At 40.8% G+C, this 18,943-nt stretch overlaps 3 protein-coding genes across 6 annotated transcripts in view; 2 read left to right on the top strand and 1 right to left on the bottom strand.

The window, feature by feature from the left end:
* Nucleotides 1-307: 307 nt before the first annotated feature.
* LOC123998872 (SH3 domain-binding glutamic acid-rich-like protein) lies at nt 308-11,309 on the bottom strand. 3 transcript variants are annotated; one of them, XM_046304095.1, is made up of 4 exons: nt 11,161-11,309; nt 2,441-2,626; nt 2,063-2,190; nt 308-747 (listed from the first exon to the last, which is right to left on the bottom strand). In XM_046304095.1, the coding sequence occupies exons 2-4, from the start codon at nt 2,600-2,602 to the stop codon at nt 576-578; spliced, it is 462 nt and encodes a 153-aa protein (XP_046160051.1). In that variant the 5' UTR covers nt 2,603-2,626; nt 11,161-11,309; the 3' UTR covers nt 308-575. The 3 variants fall into 3 exon arrangements, with proteins under 3 accessions (XP_046160051.1, XP_046160050.1, XP_046160052.1); XM_046304094.1 differs by lacking the exon at nt 11,161-11,309 and adding an exon at nt 4,022-4,172; XM_046304096.1 differs by lacking the exon at nt 11,161-11,309 and adding an exon at nt 4,022-4,172 and having other exon boundaries at nt 2,110-2,190.
* Nucleotides 4,838-8,086, top strand: hmgn7 (high mobility group nucleosomal binding domain 7). Its single transcript, XM_046304097.1, has 6 exons — nt 4,838-5,006; nt 5,859-5,885; nt 6,188-6,217; nt 6,832-6,879; nt 7,060-7,176; nt 7,371-8,086. Exons 1-6 carry the CDS (start codon nt 4,992-4,994, stop codon nt 7,398-7,400), a joined length of 267 nt encoding a protein of 88 aa, XP_046160053.1. The 5' UTR covers nt 4,838-4,991; the 3' UTR covers nt 7,401-8,086.
* The window catches only part of LOC123998868 (bromodomain and WD repeat-containing protein 3-like), a 20,545-nt gene continuing 12,424 nt past the window's right edge, over nt 10,823-18,943 (top strand). For both annotated transcript variants that reach the window (XM_046304087.1, XM_046304086.1), the window contains exons 1-8: nt 10,823-10,994; nt 11,150-11,208; nt 11,303-11,332; nt 11,520-11,579; nt 17,705-17,855; nt 18,034-18,132; nt 18,260-18,420; nt 18,535-18,756. In XM_046304087.1, the coding sequence (XP_046160043.1) occupies nt 10,961-10,994; nt 11,150-11,208; nt 11,303-11,332; nt 11,520-11,579; nt 17,705-17,855; nt 18,034-18,132; nt 18,260-18,420; nt 18,535-18,756 (816 nt within the window). In that variant the 5' untranslated portion in view covers nt 10,823-10,960. The remainder of the gene's footprint in view (nt 10,995-11,149; nt 11,209-11,302; nt 11,333-11,519; nt 11,580-17,704; nt 17,856-18,033; nt 18,133-18,259; nt 18,421-18,534; nt 18,757-18,943) is intronic.

The following is an 18,943-nucleotide window of genomic DNA, read 5'->3' as shown; positions in this document are numbered from 1 at the left end:
AATCAACTTCACACCACATTTTATGCACTGCAGTGCAAGCTAACTGTAGCTAATGCTTTCAGTACTAGATTCATTCTCTGATCCTTTGATTGGGTGGACAACAAGAGCTCTGATAGGTTGGAGGACTTGTTCCGGAAGTTGTCATAATTACTGTGTACGTCTATGGAAGAGGGTGAGAACCATGAGCCACTTAGGTTTTGTATTGAAGTCAATGTACTCAGAGGTGGACGGAAACTATCTGTATTCCGGCAACACCATTGTGCTACAAGAATAACAAGGAAACTGGTAAAGAATAAGATAGACTGAGTAGTGAAGTAACACTATTTTATTATCAAAGTTGAAAAATATCTCATTGAATTAAATATTCTCAAATGTGTAAAGCATGTCTATATGATCTACTAAATGCCTATTATTTGGGAACTCATTCTGCCTTGATTTCAAAATCATATTGAACACTGGATACTGCCCATCATTGACTTGAACTATTGAAACATTACAAGGTTATCACATTAAATACATTGTCATACAACACAACATTTGGCCATGCTCCGTTGGTCAATTTGATACCAGACTGGTTACATTTTACAACAAAATAAAGCTCTATGATTGGTCTGAGAAGACGTGTTCCAGACGAGCACTGGCAGGCTGCTGTAGAGCTGACTGGAAGACGCCAGGAGAGGGCACTGTGGTCCGCTAACCAAAACCATATGGCTACTGTTGCTCCTGTCTGGCCAAGGCCTCTGCTTCCTGTGGGTGGTATGAAAACAGTGCTAAGAAAATGATACAAAACCAGGGTTGAGACCAACTGCAATTATGCTTCCACCAAAAGGTTCATGTCATTTAAAAAACACAATTGTGTGTAAGTGTTGTAATGATATAGTACAGTAGTCAACAGAACAGTCTCGACCTGCTGCTTAAAAGCAGGTCAGCATTCATTGCCTCTATATTGTGCAGCAGAGCTGTGAAATACATGGTAAGAGGAAACACTGCCTGGGAATTGGAAGTAACATGGATATCTTACAATGAACTACTCACAACTACTCTGTCCCTGTAGGATCAACAATGTTATTGTGAATCAATAACTACTTTGTTATTACGAATCAATTTGTATTGCATGCCTCTTTTGTGAGGTATTTATATTTTCCTGGACAAAAAGCAAAATATCATTAAAGGGGCAATCTGCATTTGCTACATCCATTTTTGGACTTCTAAATTAATTATATGTACCTGTTGATTTTTGAAGATTATAATGTATATAAATGAGCTTAGATCAATTGTTGTACCCCATCAGATCCCAAAATATAAGCGTGTTTTACTCCAATGTTTGTAAAGAAAGTAAACACTATATAGCCTCAAAACATGGTTAAAACTATGATTTTTATATCATGGATTGTCAGTCATTGCATCCATACTACTGTCTATGAAATTGAGGGTGGTTATATTTTTCTAGCTCCATCCCTCTGCTTTCTACCGAATCAGTGGAGGGGAGAACAATAAGTTAATGTTGCAACTGCTGATTGCCGCTTTAAAACTCAGTCATTGCATAATGGCCATTTAAGATACATTCTGAGACCTCAGAGAGAAGTACAACAGGTAGAAATCTAAATATACAGCTAAAGCCAGTTGAACCAGATACTAAACACGTGTTCAACACATGGAGATGAATTGCATAATAACATGCCACAAAAACCTTCCTCCAGAACATGAATTTACATTTCATAATATATCATGAGTGTTAGTCACATGCTTTTGAGCTTATTTTGGGACAAATGTAACTTATACACTGATTGTGTTGTAGTCTAACTGTGTGGTTGAATATCATTGTCTTACGTCAGATGTCATTACTCTTACGTGACGCTCTTCCCTCAACCCGATAGAACAGTTAATTAGGCCACACATACCCATTGGCCAAAAATAGCATTCCAGTCATTTTATAATGGCTGTATACAGCTAGGGCCAGGGGGCAATTTAGGACCATCTTTTATTTTGTAAGCTACAATCAGCACTGTAAGGTTCACTTCAAAACAACAAGCAATCAATTAAAAGTAAACGGACTGGTCACCTGTGGTTTTGACAGACTGAGTATGTCCATAAGACCATTGTCTTTACCTTGGAGCCTAGAGGGGCTGTTAGGCCCAAAAAGGCATACACTGCGTGCTCCTCACGGGCATCAAAGAAGGCCTCATAGTTCTGTAATGACAATACAAGGGAAGCGGTCTCACTAAGTACGTTTCATTAGGTTATCACACAAATTGTTACAGAAGGTTGTAATATTCTCACGGAGTATGTTGAGAATGTGTACTTTCAATTAGAACAGAATAAATATTAACCAGGCACTCACTATGCAGTTGCAAGCCTACTGTCCTTTGACCTCTCATCATCAGTTCCAGGCAGTAAGCTTCACTACACAGTGATGGGGTCAGTACAGTACAACACTCACCCCACAGTATTGTTCTTCATTAAATATCTGTGGAGGCAGGGGGACACCCGTTATTGGTCTGAAGTCTTCAGGTACGTTCTCCCTCATCCACTTCCTGTTGTCTTCACTAGTGACGATGTCACACTCCTCAAAGTCAATCTTGTTGACAGTAAGGAAACCCATTATGTCTTGCTGCTGCTTCTTAATCTACAGGCAGAGAGGGGATATAGATATACTATGAGTTGTTGTAATAATGATATAATAATAATATAGTTTGGGTGGCGTATGGGGTGAAAAGTCTCTAATCACTTTGCAGAGCCTCTGCTGCCGGCTGCATTCTACATAAGAGCCTGAGGACTAAGACAGACCCAATAAGGCCTCTCCACAACCAGGATCAGCTAAGAAGTCAGGCACAGACCAAATATGGCAGCAGGATGAGAGCCCAGTGTTCCCATGCTACCACTTATGTTCTGTCTAAACTGTGCTGCATGACTTTAGTTAAGAATTAGAGGAAGAATACTTTGGAATATGATATCAAATTATATAGATGAAACATGCTGTCAACTCTTGTACACAAAGAGGCCTGGCTTTACAATTAAGTATACATAAAACATTTCTGTATGGTCATTGTTGTGACTTGCAAATTCACAGTAAGCAATAATATCCGTCTTTCAGACCAGATAATTCAGAGGTTGGCTGAGGCAGTCGTTCTGTAACCATTGTGCTTTTTGACTGATTCTTTAGAGGGTGACGTACTGTAATTGGGTGAGGTATGAAGCTCAGATGCTCAAAGACTGATCTTGTCCAGCTATTCTGGCCCAGAACCCCCCTGGCAACAGTAGGAGTGTTGTTTTACAGTATGTAGGGAAGGAGTGGTGGGCCAGGAAAATGGAGGAAGGTGGTGGTGAGGGAGTCAACATCTGCTGGGAGAGTCTAATTAAGCCTGACCCCTCACCCTCACCACTTGGACTAAAACAGTTGCTTGAAAAAATCTGATATGTTTCACCAAGTACTTCACCTAAACATTCTTGTCTGCATGCTCACTCATAAAAATACTCCAACACAGATGGGTTTGAGCAGGAGTAAATGACTGCTATTCCTACAGACAAATACGTGACTATGTATCCTCTTATATTATACTATGTTGTACCTGCATTTTAGATACAATACAATCATAGCATTGTGCTAATACTATATTAACACTATGCAAATGAATACAATAATAGTCATAACAAATCAATATCTCCAAAATGGCAGGTCCTCCTTGTTTTAGGGCCATTACAATATGCATTGTCATGCATGAGAAGCCTATTGAATCTAGTGTATTTGTGCAGCTGTCCAGCTTCTACTCTATCGCTTGGGACATCCCATGCACAACTTGCAGAACTTTCAAAAGCAAGTTTATGTTGACGCTAATTCAATACTCGATAGAGCCGAATTCATATGATAGTATCTGCGTAGCTACAACAGAGCAATAGCACACTCGTATGAGCCCGCCACACCTACCTAATCATGCAAATACATGTCATTTGAATTCGCCAAGAAAATGAACATAAACAGTCAATAGGCTACCAAGCTTACTCAATACTCTAGGTTTCTTACCGCTGTCGATCCAGAGGATGATGCTATAAAGACTTTTATCACCATGGCTGTTTGATTCACTCCCCAAAACCAAGTGAACGGTGCACACTGCACCAACGTCTCCAAATGATATCGTTCTCTCTCTCTCTCTCGCTCTCTCTCTCTCTCTCTCTCTCTCTCTCTCTCTCTCTCTCTCTCTCTCTCTCTCTCTCTATGTAACAACCGATGGAAATCAGATATCTAAAAACAATTGGGAACACTATCCCAGTGCTTTCGAAACGTATTTCCAAAAGCGTTTGACTACGTTCATATTTCTTACGCCTATTTACATAGCCTAATAAACACGCATCCCATATATTTAAAGTAAGACTTTTAATAAGTATACACTAAATAAAGCAAATATACATATGCTCTGACATAAGGAGAATACAGTAACAGGTTTACAACATACTAGCTACCCAAATGTAGGCCTAAAGCTGTCTGGTAAGAGAATATAGCCCTATCAAAAATCCGGGTGATTATTTGGCGGCATTGTTTTTCTTTTTAAGAATAGCCTATTTTGTCTTCCAACATTTTAATGATTTCATCTCATGGTGGCTGAACAACACTAAGTGCATGAATGCAAGCAGAATTGCAACATTAACGTCTGTGATTTCTTATATTTTCTTGCGCCACTCCGTGAATAGGCCTAACTGTTACAAATGATAAACACGTCATTCACTTTCACTAGGAATTTCGCGCGTAAATGAACTACATTGAAAATCTGTTTCTTTTGTGACACCTTGTGCCATCCTTTGATTGGCCAAGCATAACATCAGTCAACATTTAGCCGCACCTACCCCCACCCCCATCCAACCACTGGGTTTAATGTGCTGTATCTTTACTACAGTATTAATAAGAAGACGCCAGTCTCTGCAAACTGTGAACTCTGAATCACAAAATATAGCTATATCTTTACTTTCTATTAAAGAAGAAAACCTACAAATCCAACATGCCCAAGAGAAAGGTATGTAGAGAGCCTAGATTACAGTATGCGGATATACTTTTTGCCCTGTATAAATCAGTCTTGATATTATGAAGCCTTCGAGACAACGGAGATTAAATACAAATTTGACGTATGTATTTATGTTCACTCTTGCAAAAAAAATCATTTGATATAATTATTAGATTTTTTTGGTTTGCAAAGAGCGTCTTATTTCGCCGAATTTAGAATGTTTCGAGGGATTTCTTGAGAGGCGCACACAATCTTCTGTCTGGTCTGAAGTCAAGCTGGATCTCCATGCTATTGAAACCACAAGCAGCCATGCTTTGCAGTTCCTACCCACATCGCGAACACAGCCAAACAAAACGGATGCCTTTTGATAGTTAGACCGTGTAAATCTGCATGTAAATGGCACAGAAAAATAAAGTAAAAACTCTTATTTTCTTCCTCAATATAATTTAATTCTAAGACCGTCGCAAAAATGATCATTTTAATGTTTTCTTTGTTCGCGTTAAATGGGTGCTATTGCGCCTTCTTATCGCCAGGGGGCGGAACACAGTTGATTCTGCCCCTCCCCCTAAAATACATTTGGTGAAAACAGATGAGGACTAATGTCCCAATGAAAAAAAAAAAACAGGTCCACTGCTTCTTCTACTCAACGCGTAGAACATGAAGCGCAAATCTAGAATGAGAAGAGGCTGGCTGTATAGGCAAAGTAGGCTATTGCCAATGTTTGCAAGCGGCTAAGTTTCTGTGAACTTGCAGTTACACATTTTAGACAATATTTAAATATTCAGCAATATATATTATGTTTTATATACGCATGCTATTGTTTCCAATCATTTTGAGTAAGGTATTTTTTCATACATTTTGCAGGGAGCCGATGGAGATGTCAAGGAGGAGGTAAGTGATACACACACAAAGACTCACACATGAATATCACTCTTGTAGAATAGGCTACAGGTTGCAATCTTCACCATTATTGAAATCATCACTAGTGATTACTGGTGATTGATTTTATCACATTATTTGCTCTTAAAAACCTGAAAATTTTAAATTTGTTGAAAAGTATAATGCATTCTTGAAATAGTGAAATATTCCATTGTCTGCATTATGAAGATGAATTAAACATCCTCATTCAATTCCTTTTAAAATGTTTTCACACACCTTTGATTGAGTAATATTATTCTCTTTTCTTACATTAGCCTTCAAGGAGATCTGCACGGTTGTCATCGGTGAGTACATTTTGTTTCTTTAAAGCTACCGTTTGGAAATGTAATATGTATATAGGTATCAGCACTACAACTATTTAACCTTTAACTAAAAATATATTTTCTTCTTTTCAACTATCAAATCAAATCATATTTGTCACATGTGCCGAATACAACAGGTGTAGGTAGACCTTACAGTGAGAGGCTTACATACAAGCCCTTAACCAACAATACAGTTTTAAGAAAATACCCCAAAAAAGTAAGAGGTAAAATAACAAATAATTAAAGAGCAGCAGTAAAAGAACAATAGTGGGGCTATATACAGGGGATACCAGCACAGAGTCAATGTACGAGGGCACCAGTGTCAAGGTAATTGAGGTAATATGTACATGTAGGTAGAGTTATTAAAGTGACTATGCATAGATAATAACAGAGTAGCAGTAGCGTAGAAGGGGGGGCAATGCAAATAGTCATTTGTTAACTTATATATACCAATTTGTAAGTCGCTCTGGATAAGAGCGTCTGCTAAATGACTTAAATGTAAATGTAAAATATATTTTTTGTTCTGTTTCATGGTATGCAATGCATTGCTTTGAGAATCTATTGTATCAATATACTCTTCCTTCTGTATTTTTCAGAAACCAGCCCCTCCCAAACCAGCACCAAAACCAAAAAAGCCAGCTAAAGTAATACTTACCTGTCTTCAACATCTACTCATTTAATATAATTATGCATGTCAGGTGTTTAGCATGTCATGTTGTCTTTTCAGCACATTCACACCCATATTAAGTGTCTAGACAATTACATCATTCTGAGGTTCCAGGCAGAGAAGATTTGACAGATATGCATGTAAATTGTCCCCACAGAAAGAAAAAGAAGTAAATGACAAGAAGAAGGAAGACAAGAAGAAGGTGAAGGCAGCAGCAGTCGAGGAGCCTAAAGAGGAGACCCAGTCTGAAAATGGCGAGACCAAGACAGACGAAGTATGTCATGCCATATCACTGATTGTTAATATAAGACTATCATTTTTAAAGTAGTATTATCTCGAGAATGTTGTTTGTAGTTAGTTGTATCTTACTATTTCTAGAGGCAAATCCATCTAAAAACATGAATCATTCAGGATTCTCAGTGTCTCACAGTGAATGGCTCTCAAGGTTTTACTTTTGTCATCTTACAGGTAGAGACTCCAGAAGAGAAGACTGAGTAGCACCTATCCTGTTGGTCCAATCCCCTCCCTTGTATGGCCCCCCAAGTCTCATGTGTTTTCCCTAAAACCTCCATTACCTTATTAACAGAGGAATATTTTTATCAACAATTTTGTAATTATTGGTACAGGTTTTTAGCACAAAACAAAGCTAAATATGGAAGATTGTTCTGTTGTGCAGTGGTCATAGTGTTTTTAAGCAAAACATAATTACTGTTTCGTTTTTTTATTAGTGTTGGTACCTTGTTGGGAGCTCAAAAAATAATGCTGGCTGGCAGACTAATTGCAGGTGGTATAGTATCACATTGTAGGTTTGCCAACTCACAACATTTCACTTTTGTTGGTGGTTGTATTTTTACCCTTGATATGTGCAGTGTTTTTTCTTTATGTGGGGGTTTACTTATTTTCAACGTGAATGTCTGTAAGAGGAATTTAAATATTTAAAAAATATTGAAAACATTCCAGGCTTAATAATGATGTGGGCATAACTGCTTTTGAAATAATCTTGCTCTGAATTATTTTGATGACAAATTATTTTAACGGCAGAAGAGACTTGTTGGAAGTCGCTAATGCTTTTTGAAACAAATGTTGGGATTTTTTATTGAAATATGCCGCCATCTGTTGTGTTCCCACTGAAGTTCTGGATGTCTAATTGGAATTTAATAAAATAGTAATTGGAATTTTCCTCATGAGGTTGCACTCTGTCTCATTACTTTACGTGTCATTATTACTGTAGCATTACCATATCATATATAAACAAACAATAATCTTAAATTAATGACTGATGGAAAACTTTTGGTCAGAGGTAGCATTTTGCAACATACTTTCTGGATTTGTCTAAATGTCTTAGTCACTATTTGCTGACCAAAACTCAAAATGAGAGTAAATGGACCCTAGGTACAATACATGACCAAAAGTATGTGGACACCTGCTCGTCAAACATCTCATTCCAAAATCATGGGCATTAATTTGGACTTGGTCCCACGTTTGCTGCTCTAACAGCCTCCACTCTTCTGGGAAGGCTTTCCACTAGATGTTAGAACATTGCTGGGGAGACATGTTTCCATTCAGCCACAAGAACATTAGTGAGGTTGGCCACTGATGTTGGGCGATTAGTCCTGGCTCGCAGTCAGCATTCCAAAGGTGTTCGATGGGGTTGAGGTCAGGGCTCTGTGCATGCCAGTCAAGTTCTACCACACTGATCTTGAAAAAACATTTCTGTATCGACCTCGCTTTGTGCACAGGAGCATTGCCACAAAGTTTGAAACACAGAATCGTCTAGAATGTCATTGTATGCTGTAGCGTTAACATTTCCCTTCACTGGAACTAAGGGGCCTAGCCCGAACCATGAAAAACAGCCCCAGACCATTATTCCTCCTCCACCCAACTTTACAGTTGACACTATGTGTAACAGTATAACTTTACGTCCGTCCCCTCGTCCATACCCGGGCGCGAACCAGGGACCCTCTGCACACATCGACAACAGTCACCCATCGCTCCACAAAAGCTGCGGCCCTTGCAGAGCAAGGGGAACTACTACTTCAAGGTCTCAGAGCAAGTGACGTAACCGATTGAAATGCTATTTAGCGCACACCGCTAACTAAGCTAGCCGTTTCACATCCGTTACACTCACCCCCCTTTTGACCTTCCTCCTTTTTCCGCAGCAACCAGTAATCCGGGTCAACAGCATCAATGTAACAGTATAATTTTAAACCGTCCCCTCGCCCATACCCAGGCGCGAACCAGGGACCTTCTGCACACATCAACAAGTCACCCACGAAGCATCGTTACCCATCGCTCCACAAAAGCCGCGGCCCTTGCAGAGCAAGGGGAACTACTACTTCAAGGTCCAATTTGTAAGTCGCTCTGGATAAGAGCGTCTGCTAAATGACTTAAATGTAAATGTAAATGTCTCAGAGCAAGTGACGTAACCGATTGAAACGGTATTTAGCGCACACCGCTAACTAAGCTAGCCGTTTCACATCCGTTACATATGCATTGGGGAAAGTAGCGTTCTCCTGGCATCCACCTAACCCAGATTCGCCTGTCGGATTGCCAGATGGTGAAGCGTAATTCATCACTCCAGAGAACGCGTTTCCAGAGTCCAATGACAGCAAGATTTACACCACTCCAGCCGACCCTTGGCAAAGTGCATGGTGATCTTAGGCTTGTCTGCGACTGCTCTGCCATGGAAATCCATTTCACGAGGCTCCAGACAAACAGTTATTGTGCTGACATTGCTTCCAGAGGCAGTTTGGAACTCGGAGTTGCAACCCAGGACAGACCATTTTTTACGTGCTTCAGCACTCGGCGGTTCCGTGCTGTGAGCTTGTGTGGCCTACCACCTCGCGGCTGAGCCGTTGTTGCTCCTAGACGTTTCCACTTCACAATAACAGCACTTACAGTTGACCGGGGCAGCTCTGGTAGGGCAGAAATTTGACAAACTGACTCGTTGGAAAGGTGGCATCCTGTGACGGTGCCACGTTGAAAGTCATTGAGCTCGTCAGTAAGGCCATTCTACTGACAATGTTTGTCTATGGAGATTGCATGGCTGTGTGCTCGATTCTATACACCTTTAAGCAACGGGTGTGGCTGAAATAGCCAAAGCCACACATTTTAAGGGGTGTCCACATTCTTTTTTATATATAATGTATCATGCCAGCTTACTTGTATAGAGCCTACAAATCACCACAAAGACATGATTTTGCATGTCTTGCAAAAGCATGCAATTTTTCAGCTCTTAACATTATAATTGTTTGACATGCAAATTGGTAACCTTGCTCTAACTAGGGCTAAGTAGTGTTTGGCAGTACCCATTCGCCGTAGCTTTTGTGGAGCGATGGGTAATGCTTCGAGGGTGACTGATGTGTGCAGAGCGTCCCTGGTTCGCGCCCAGGTCAGGGTGAGGGGAAGGATGTAAAGTCTATACTGTTACATATGATAATATGGCATTATTTTTGATATGGTAAGTTTTGTGCTTGTCTGAAAATAACCCTATAGTTGTAGTTGCAACTTAATTTAATATTTGGAAGTACATAGTCTAAAAGTGAAGGCAAGACATTAGATCAACATCCATGAAATCTCATCAGCAGAATATAATAGGCCTTACTTGTTTATTTATTTGAAATGACAATCTCAATACCCCAGAATATGCTCTACTCTCAGACAAATTAATTGAGGTCGAAAAAAACAACTTTATCTACAAATATGTCCTCAATAAAAGGTCTCTGTCCTGGGCTCGATTTCCCAAATGCATTTTAAGGATACATTAGTCTTTAGAACCATAACGATGAACTAAGCCTTCAGATGCTTTTGGGAAACCGGGCCTAGTACTATATGACCCACTATATGGTATGAACTCCTCACCAAAACCAGGTGGTATGGCCACCAGGTGTCTCGTACTGGAATTGCAAATGTTCTGTCATTGGTCGCGGGAGGGCGCTAACAAAGCTGTGAGATAGCTTGAGAAAGGAAAAGGCCAAACGCTGGGAAGCAATTCAAGTGGCTATTTTCCAAATACACCTAAACATTAGTGAATCAAATGTCGATGTTCTTATCAAGTGATGGCAGAAGAACAGTGTTCACAAATCGAAGCTGGTGAGTGTTACGGGTCTAGCTATTTCTCTCTTTAAAATATTAACGCAAACACAGTTTAGGTCTTGAGTCAGTTAGCCTAGCTATCTAGTAGTTAGCGTAGCTGGCTAGCTTAGCAAGCTATTGACTGGCTTAATAATGCGCCTCTCTATTTTCAGAATTGTATTACCTCATTGCCAGATTTCTCCAGTCGGGACCGTGTAAAAAATCGGCACAGGTAGGAATGACAAGTTATATCAATAACTTGAACTACAATTGCTATCTATCTAAATATCTCAATGTGTGCTAAACACTAGCAACTCTCTCCATAGATCCTGGTTGAGGAACTGGAAGAGTATGAGGTAAGCTGCGCCCGCTCTCGTCTATATTAGCTTGTTCTCAGGTCTCGTTTCCGCGATATTGGGGCGCTTTCTACTTTTATTGGTATGGTGTGCTTTGTTATTGATAGAGGCATGAACAATACGGCAACTATATTATTGTATTTATTGAGTTTTGATGCATTTATCTAACCGCGTGTCTTCCGTTTAGTTGATCCCGAAACGATGGAGTTGGGACGGCAAACAATACAAACGAAACTTCCAAGACTGGGTGAGTGTTATTATAATAAGTTCATAACCGGCTATCCAATCAATCGTGTAACTTTTGATTGCGAGAATACATTTGTATATCAATATTTTGTCGGCTTTCAAATGATTTTGTTCAGTTGATGGATGATAGTTATTTTTAAACCATCTGTGCGTTTGAGTAAAAGCCGGCATTTGATTACTTCAAATTAATATTTGGTCAGGAATTATAGCGGTGTTGTGTGTGTGGGCAAAGAGGAGGGGTAAAACAGAATGAGACTGTACAAAGGCTTAGGAAACGTCCATCTTACCAGACAGCCAATGAAATAGCAGTTAAGGCGTCCGCATGCTTCCCACCCGAAACAGTTCTTGCATATATTATGACGACATTTTGTGACGTTTTAGTATCGGCAAGGGTTTTTTCGGCTGTTCGTGCACAGGACATAGTTTTTTCTAGAGGCAAAAAGAAATGGTGCTTCGAGGACAAAGTAGGTAACATTATGACGCCATGGATTTTTAGGTCGGAGCTCTAGAAAGATGCCATATTTCCTGACTTGGATTTTCCCAGTCGGAGCTCGTTTTCTTCCGAGTACCCAGTTGTTTTGAATGCTCGGAAGTCGGAGTGTTCCGAGCTCCCAATTGTTTTGAACGCAGCAGAAGTTCGGTCAGAGAAATCTAGGCCCCTTTGTCAGATATTGGTCAACATTGGGGATTATTCAATTAAGTGTTTGTCATTGAGTGAGAGAACTCGTTTTCATGTACGTTTTTTCACTTGAGAAGTACTGCACCAAACATCTTAGTTAGATGTAAAATTGCGCAACTAAGAGCTCTGCAAAAGATGAAAGACCGATTTCTTGAGTTATTTTTGTTTAATTAAGCCTATACTGGCTAAGGCATCTCATGATGGACAAACGGCACTATTGCAGTTTTTTTTTTATTCTAGCGAAGTTCTTTTAATATTTTAAGGGAGTATACACGACACAAACCTTCACTTAGCACAGCCGAGTGCTGGTTGGCGCAAACCGAACCTAGTATGCAGAGCCTTTACTATTTGAGACAGCTGGGAGAAGGAAGGTGATTCAGATGGCTAACTGCAGTGTGTGTTTCCCAAATCAAATTGTATTTCACATGCGCGGAATACAACCGGGTTAGACCTTACAGTGAAATGCTTACTTACAAGCTCTTCACCAACAATGCAGTTTTACTAAACAAAAAGGAAATGATGATTATGATGATGATAATAATAACAAATAATTAAAGAGCACTAGTAAAATCACAATAGTGGGGCTATATACAGGGGGTACCGGTGTTGAGGTAATATGTACATGTAGGTAGAGTTATTTAAGTGACTGCATAGAAGCCTCTTGGACCTAGACTTGGCGCACTGGTACCGCTTGCTGTGTGGTGGCAGAGAGAACAGTCTATGACTAGGATGGCTGGTGTCTTTGATGCCTGGTACAGGGGTCCTGGATGGCAGGAAGCTTGTCCCCGGTGATGTACTGGGCCATACGCACTACCCTCTGTAGTGCCTTGCAGTCGGGGGCTGACCAATTTCCATACCAAGCAGTGATGCAACCCGTCAGGATGCTCTTAATGGTGCAGCTGTAGAACCTTTTGAGGATCTGAAGACCCATGCCAAATCTTTTCAGTCTCCTGAGGGGGAATAGGTTTTGTCGTGCCCTTTTCACGACTGTTTTGGTGTGCTTAGTCTGTTAGTTTGTTGGTTTTGTGGAAGCCAAGGAGCTTGAAGCTCTCAACCTGCTCCACTACAGCCACGTCGACTAGAATGGGGGCGTGCTTGGTCCTCCTTTTACTGTAGTCCACAATCATCTCCTTTGTCTTGATCACATTGAGGGAGAGGTTGTTGTCCTTGCACCACACTGTCAGGTCTCTGAACTCCCTATAGGCTGTCTCATCGTTGTCGGTGATCAGGCCTACCACTGTTGTGTCAAGAGCAAACTTAATGATGGTGTTGGAGTCATGCCTGGCTGTGCAGTCATGAGTGAACAGGGAGTACAGGAGGGGACTGAGCAAACCACTAATTCCTATGATTAATAGTGTTAAACAGTGTTAAATCACACAGAAAACAATATTTTTTTGTGAAAATATTTCATTTTGTCATTATAACAAGATTGGTAGCAACATTTGAAAATTGTGTGGAAATCAGTTAAAATCATATTGTCATTTGCTTCATAAACAACAAGTGTTGACTAACTGCTTACTTATGGGCCCTTCCCAACAACACAGAGAAATAATAACACAAGGAATAAATACACAATGAGTAACGATAACTTGGCTATGTAACTCTGCCTAGAAGGCCAGCATCCCGGAGTCGCCTCTTCACTGTTGACATTGAGACGGGTGTTTTGCAGGGTACTATTTAATGAAGCTGCCAGTTGAGGACTTGTGAGGCATCTGTTTCTCAAACTAGACACTCTAATGCACTTGTCCTCTTGCTCAGTTGTGCTAATTCTAAAATTATAAACTTGGATTAGCTAACACAACGTGCCATTGGAACAGAGGAGTGTAGGTTGCTGATAATGGGCCTCTGTACACCTATGTAGATATTCCATAAAAAAATCTGCAGTTTCCAGCTACAATAGTCATTTACAACATTAATCATGTCTACACTGTGTTTCTGATCTATTTTAATGGACAAATTGTGCTTTTCTTTAAAAAACATGGACATTTCTAAGTGACTCAACTTTTGAACGGATGTGTATGTACGTATAGGTAGGAATAAAGTGACTAGGCAACAGGATAGATAAATAGTTGCAGCAGCGCATGTGATGAGTCAAAATAGTTAGTGCAAAAAAAGGTAATTGCAGATAACCAATAGTTACCTGGACTAACTATTGAACTTGGGAGTATGAGCTGTTCAGGGTCTTGTTGGTATCGGACTTGGTGCATCTGTACGCTTGCTGTGCGGTCGCTGATGGAACAGTCTATGACTAGGGTGGCTGACGTCTTTGACAATTTTTAGTCTTCTGACTGCCTGGTATAGAGCCACACAGTGGAGGTGTTGTAATACCTATAAAACATAGTGGTCAAACAGGGAAATTAGTTTTTCCCCAAAGGGAATTTTAGAAACACTTAAAATAAATCAAATCAAATTTTATTTGTCACATACACATGGTTAGCAGATGTTAATGCGAGTGTAGCGAAATGCTTGTGCTTCTAGTTCCGACAATGCAGTAATAACCAACAAGTAATCTAACTAACAATTCCAAAACTAATGTCTTATACACAGTGTAAGGGGATAAAGAATATGTACATAAGGATATATGAATGAGTGATGGTACAGAGCAGCTTAGGCAAGATACAGTAGATGGTATCGAGTACAGTATATACATATGAGATGAGTATGTAAACAAAGGGCTATGTTTTGTGTAGGCTTACCCTTGCGTGACGTTTTGATAACCATGTAAATCTCTCAGACAAGGTGACTTTTATCAATATATTCAGATCTGTTTTCTCTGATTAGAAAATGCTAATTAGCATCAAATTAGACATGCAAGACTACAAATTCCTGCAAGCTCCTGCACGTGTCAATTTAAAACTTGCACAAGACAATGCACAGAATTGTCAATTTTAAATCATTTTTGCCAATTTATTATTACTACAGTTAGCTAACATTTGATAGTTAATCTAGAGATTCTTACCATTGGCTCGATTTCTTCAGTCTAGTCCATATCATCATGGCATTTGTAGTTCTTTGATAGCCACATTTGCAGCTAATTTTGGGGGGGTAAATACAAGCAAATATATTGATAAATGTCACCTTCTCTTAGAGAGATTTACACGGTTATCAAAATGTCATGCCAGGGTAAGCCTACGTGAAACACAGGCCTTATTTTAAGTGTTTCTAAAATCGCCTATGGGAAAAATGAATGTTGGAAAAACGATTGGAACCATTTTCTTGTTTCTTTGGTGGGGTTTTAACGGCGGTTAGCATCCAATGTTAATGGTGCATTACCGCCACCAACTGGACGGGGTATTGAATAAGAAACAACAACAAACACTGTGGGAAAAGGGCATCATACCAAAACACACGGCAACTTAGAAAACCCATCCCACTTCTTAATTCACAGTCCACTCTTCCAGAATACATCCCTACACAGGCTCAGGGGTCTGTGATGGTGGTACATTCACCAACAGGATTTCTTGCACGGCCTTGGCTGTAAAATCACAAAGACCCCAAAAAATGTTCAGCGGCATTCACTATGATTCCAATTTTCTTAGACGACTTCTCTGCTTGTGCTGTACAGTTTATGACCATTGCAATAAATAATACAAAGTCCAACTTTTTAACATGTAGCATTTCACTATCCCTCGGTTGATGAGAAACCTTCACTGGTCGGGGTGGCTCTACTACCATTTCTTCTTCCCTCCCACTCCAATCTTCTTACCGTCTCCAGATAGGAGACATGCTGGACACTTCTTACCCATGCCACCTCATTCTCCTACACCCTAACAGGGCACTCTAGGAATTCGGGCGCATGTTCACCTCCACAGTTGCAGCATTTCCCTTCATCAGGCATACGATACTCTTCCCTTCTGCACACACTTGAACAAATCTAGGAGATTCTCTCTGAGTTCAACTTGCAGTTTGCCTCTGCCCAGAGTGAGTGCAAAGTGCGTTGCTATAACAACAATGGCCCTTTCTCAAATTTCTCAGACGCGCATTGCGAGATGGTACTTGAAGGAGACAATTTGTTGAATAATTTGGTAAAATGCCAAAGAATGGGACATGTAGCTGCTCAGTGTTAAGGAAAGAAAATATGTGCCAAGTGTGGAGGGGCACATGATTATAGTGATTGGGGAAGCAATGTGAAGGTTAAGTGCTGTAATTGTGGAGGAGAACACAGTGCAGCATTTACTGAATGCCAGGTATAGAGCGCGGTGTAGGATCAGATATAGATATAGGATCAGTCATGATGTATCATATGCAGAGGCCGTAAAACCGATGGGATGTTCCTGTAGTAAGTGGAGCTACTGTCGGTGAAGTTACTAGGGAATAATTTTTTAATTTTATTTTTATGGTAGTTAGATCATTATTTATTGTACAATCCATCACACTAGGTGGCTGCATGTACTTAAACAATTATTTGCGGACCTCCATGATATCATAGAAGAATATTTTTTTATTGTACCTTTATTTAATTGTGGGGCAGCAGGTACCCTAGTGGTTAGAGCGTTGTACTAGTAACCGAAAGGTTGCAAGATCGAATCCCCGAGCTTACAAGGTAAAAATCTGTCGTTCTGCCTCTGAACAAGGCACCCACTGTTCCTAGGTCGTCAATGAAAATAATAATTTGTTCTTAACTGACTTACCTAGTTAAATAAAGGTTAAAAAAAAAACATTTTTGGCAAGACAGTTAAGAACAAATTCTTATTTACAATGACTGCCAAACCAGGACGACACTGGGCCAGTTGTGCGCCGCCCTATGGGACTCCCGATCACGGCCAGTAGTGATACAGCCTAGGATCGAACCTGGGTCTGTAGTGATGCCTTAGAATGCTGCGCCACTCAGGATCCCCTAAAAATAATTTGGTACACTGTTTGGATTGAGCACATCTAAATGAAATATATATACTTGGTCATGGCCATTTATAAACGGATGGATATATTCTAGACAATATGCCCATACCATATGTTGGCTGATTTGACCATATCTAGGGCAGGCAATAGTTTAAATGCTTTTTGATAGGGGATAACACACTATCTCCACTGACGAGAACCATGTAGCTATGGCGCGTTCCTACACAATTTCCTGATTTCACAGACAGACAACTTAAAGTTAAATCATGGGAATTGTTTTATTTTACTCACTGATAGGACATGGGTTTTCACCAAATGGACAGGAGTTTCATGAATTTTATTTCATGGGGTGGATTATCCCTTTAATACAGGCAAACAACTGTTTAACTGTGTGTGGCATTTGTGCTTACGCTCCAATTTCACCCCTGCCCAGTGTCCGTTTTGGGCAGAACATAAAATCTAACTAAAGATGTATTTTGACATCTAGTTTGTAAATGTAAGGCTAGGGATACGGTTACATTTTCCCTAATGTTGCTTTAATGACATTTTCCTACTGATTTCACTCACACAGGTCTATATGACGACTGTTGTCTCTGATGTGTCCACAGGTGATCTTGAACCAGCACATCCCAGCAGACTACCTGGTGAGAGTATGCCAACAGATCGGTCCTCTCATAGACAAGGAGGCCCCACCTAGTGTCCCTGGAGTCCAGACCCTCCTGGGCTTGGGAAGGCAGTCTTTGCTTCGCACAGCTAAAAGTGAGCCCCCCCCCCCCAATTCACTGTTTCTTTCTCTTGCCATCAAAGACAAACAAAATAATGTCATCATCACTAATCAAGGTGCTTGATTACACAGATGCAGAATACATGCAGAATACATGCCCCAGACTCCCAGGTCATACAGTCTGTAATGCTTTAGAACCATGTGTTCTGTTAGGTTGTACCCACACAGAATGGAGCGGAACTGCTGTTGCTGCGCTGCACCGGGGTCGACCCCCAGAACCACCAGTCAGCTTTGGGAAGCCCCCCAGCATCGGTAAGCTGTGCTGTAAAAATAATATTCCTGAAACCTGTAAATTATTGGAAACACTACAGAGCAATACATATTTAATTGTAAATTCCTTTCCCTCTGCCCAACTTACCTCTACCCTCTCGCTGTCTAGTGTCCATCATGGGTGCTCGCCAGGCTACTGGCACTGCCCGCTTCGGCCATGCCCTGCCGTCCTACACCTACCAGCATATGAAGATGCACAGGCGCATCCTGGGCCACCTGTCCTCTGTGTACTGTGTGGCCTTCGACCGCAGTGGCAGACGGATATTTACGGTAAGAGTCTGACAAAAGACGAGAAGATATACCAAAGACAGTTGTTGTCCGTTCCCTCTGAAGTGTGTCAGTCTCTATGCCGCCGGTGTCTCATCATGACCTCTCTCCTTCCAGGGTTCTGATGACTGTCTGGTGAAGATTTGGTCCACGGATGATGGCCGGCTGCTGTCCACCCTGCGTGGCCATGCGGCCGAGATCTCCGACATGGCAGTGAACTACGAGAACACGCTCATAGCCTCGGCCAGCTGTGACAAGGTCATCCGAGTGTGGTGCCTGCGCACCTGCGCTCCCATCACTGTGCTGCAGGGCCATGCAGCCTCCATCACCTCTATTCAGGTCAGGACAAGTAATAGGAACCTAGCTAGTTATACCCTTCATTATTCATTCGTGTTAGGTTCACCTAACACCTTTTTTGCACTATTGGTAAGTAAGCATTTCACTAAGGTCTACACCAGTTGCATTTGGCGCACGTGCAACTTTGATTTGATTCATTTACCTTCTGTGATGTAAAATATCTTGCATG

The sequence above is a fragment of the Oncorhynchus gorbuscha genome, linkage group LG16 (genome assembly GCF_021184085.1).
Source record: "Oncorhynchus gorbuscha isolate QuinsamMale2020 ecotype Even-year linkage group LG16, OgorEven_v1.0, whole genome shotgun sequence".
In the NCBI taxonomy this organism is placed as follows: domain Eukaryota; kingdom Metazoa; phylum Chordata; class Actinopteri; order Salmoniformes; family Salmonidae; genus Oncorhynchus; species Oncorhynchus gorbuscha.
This window is presented reverse-complemented; position numbering and strand designations above follow the sequence as displayed.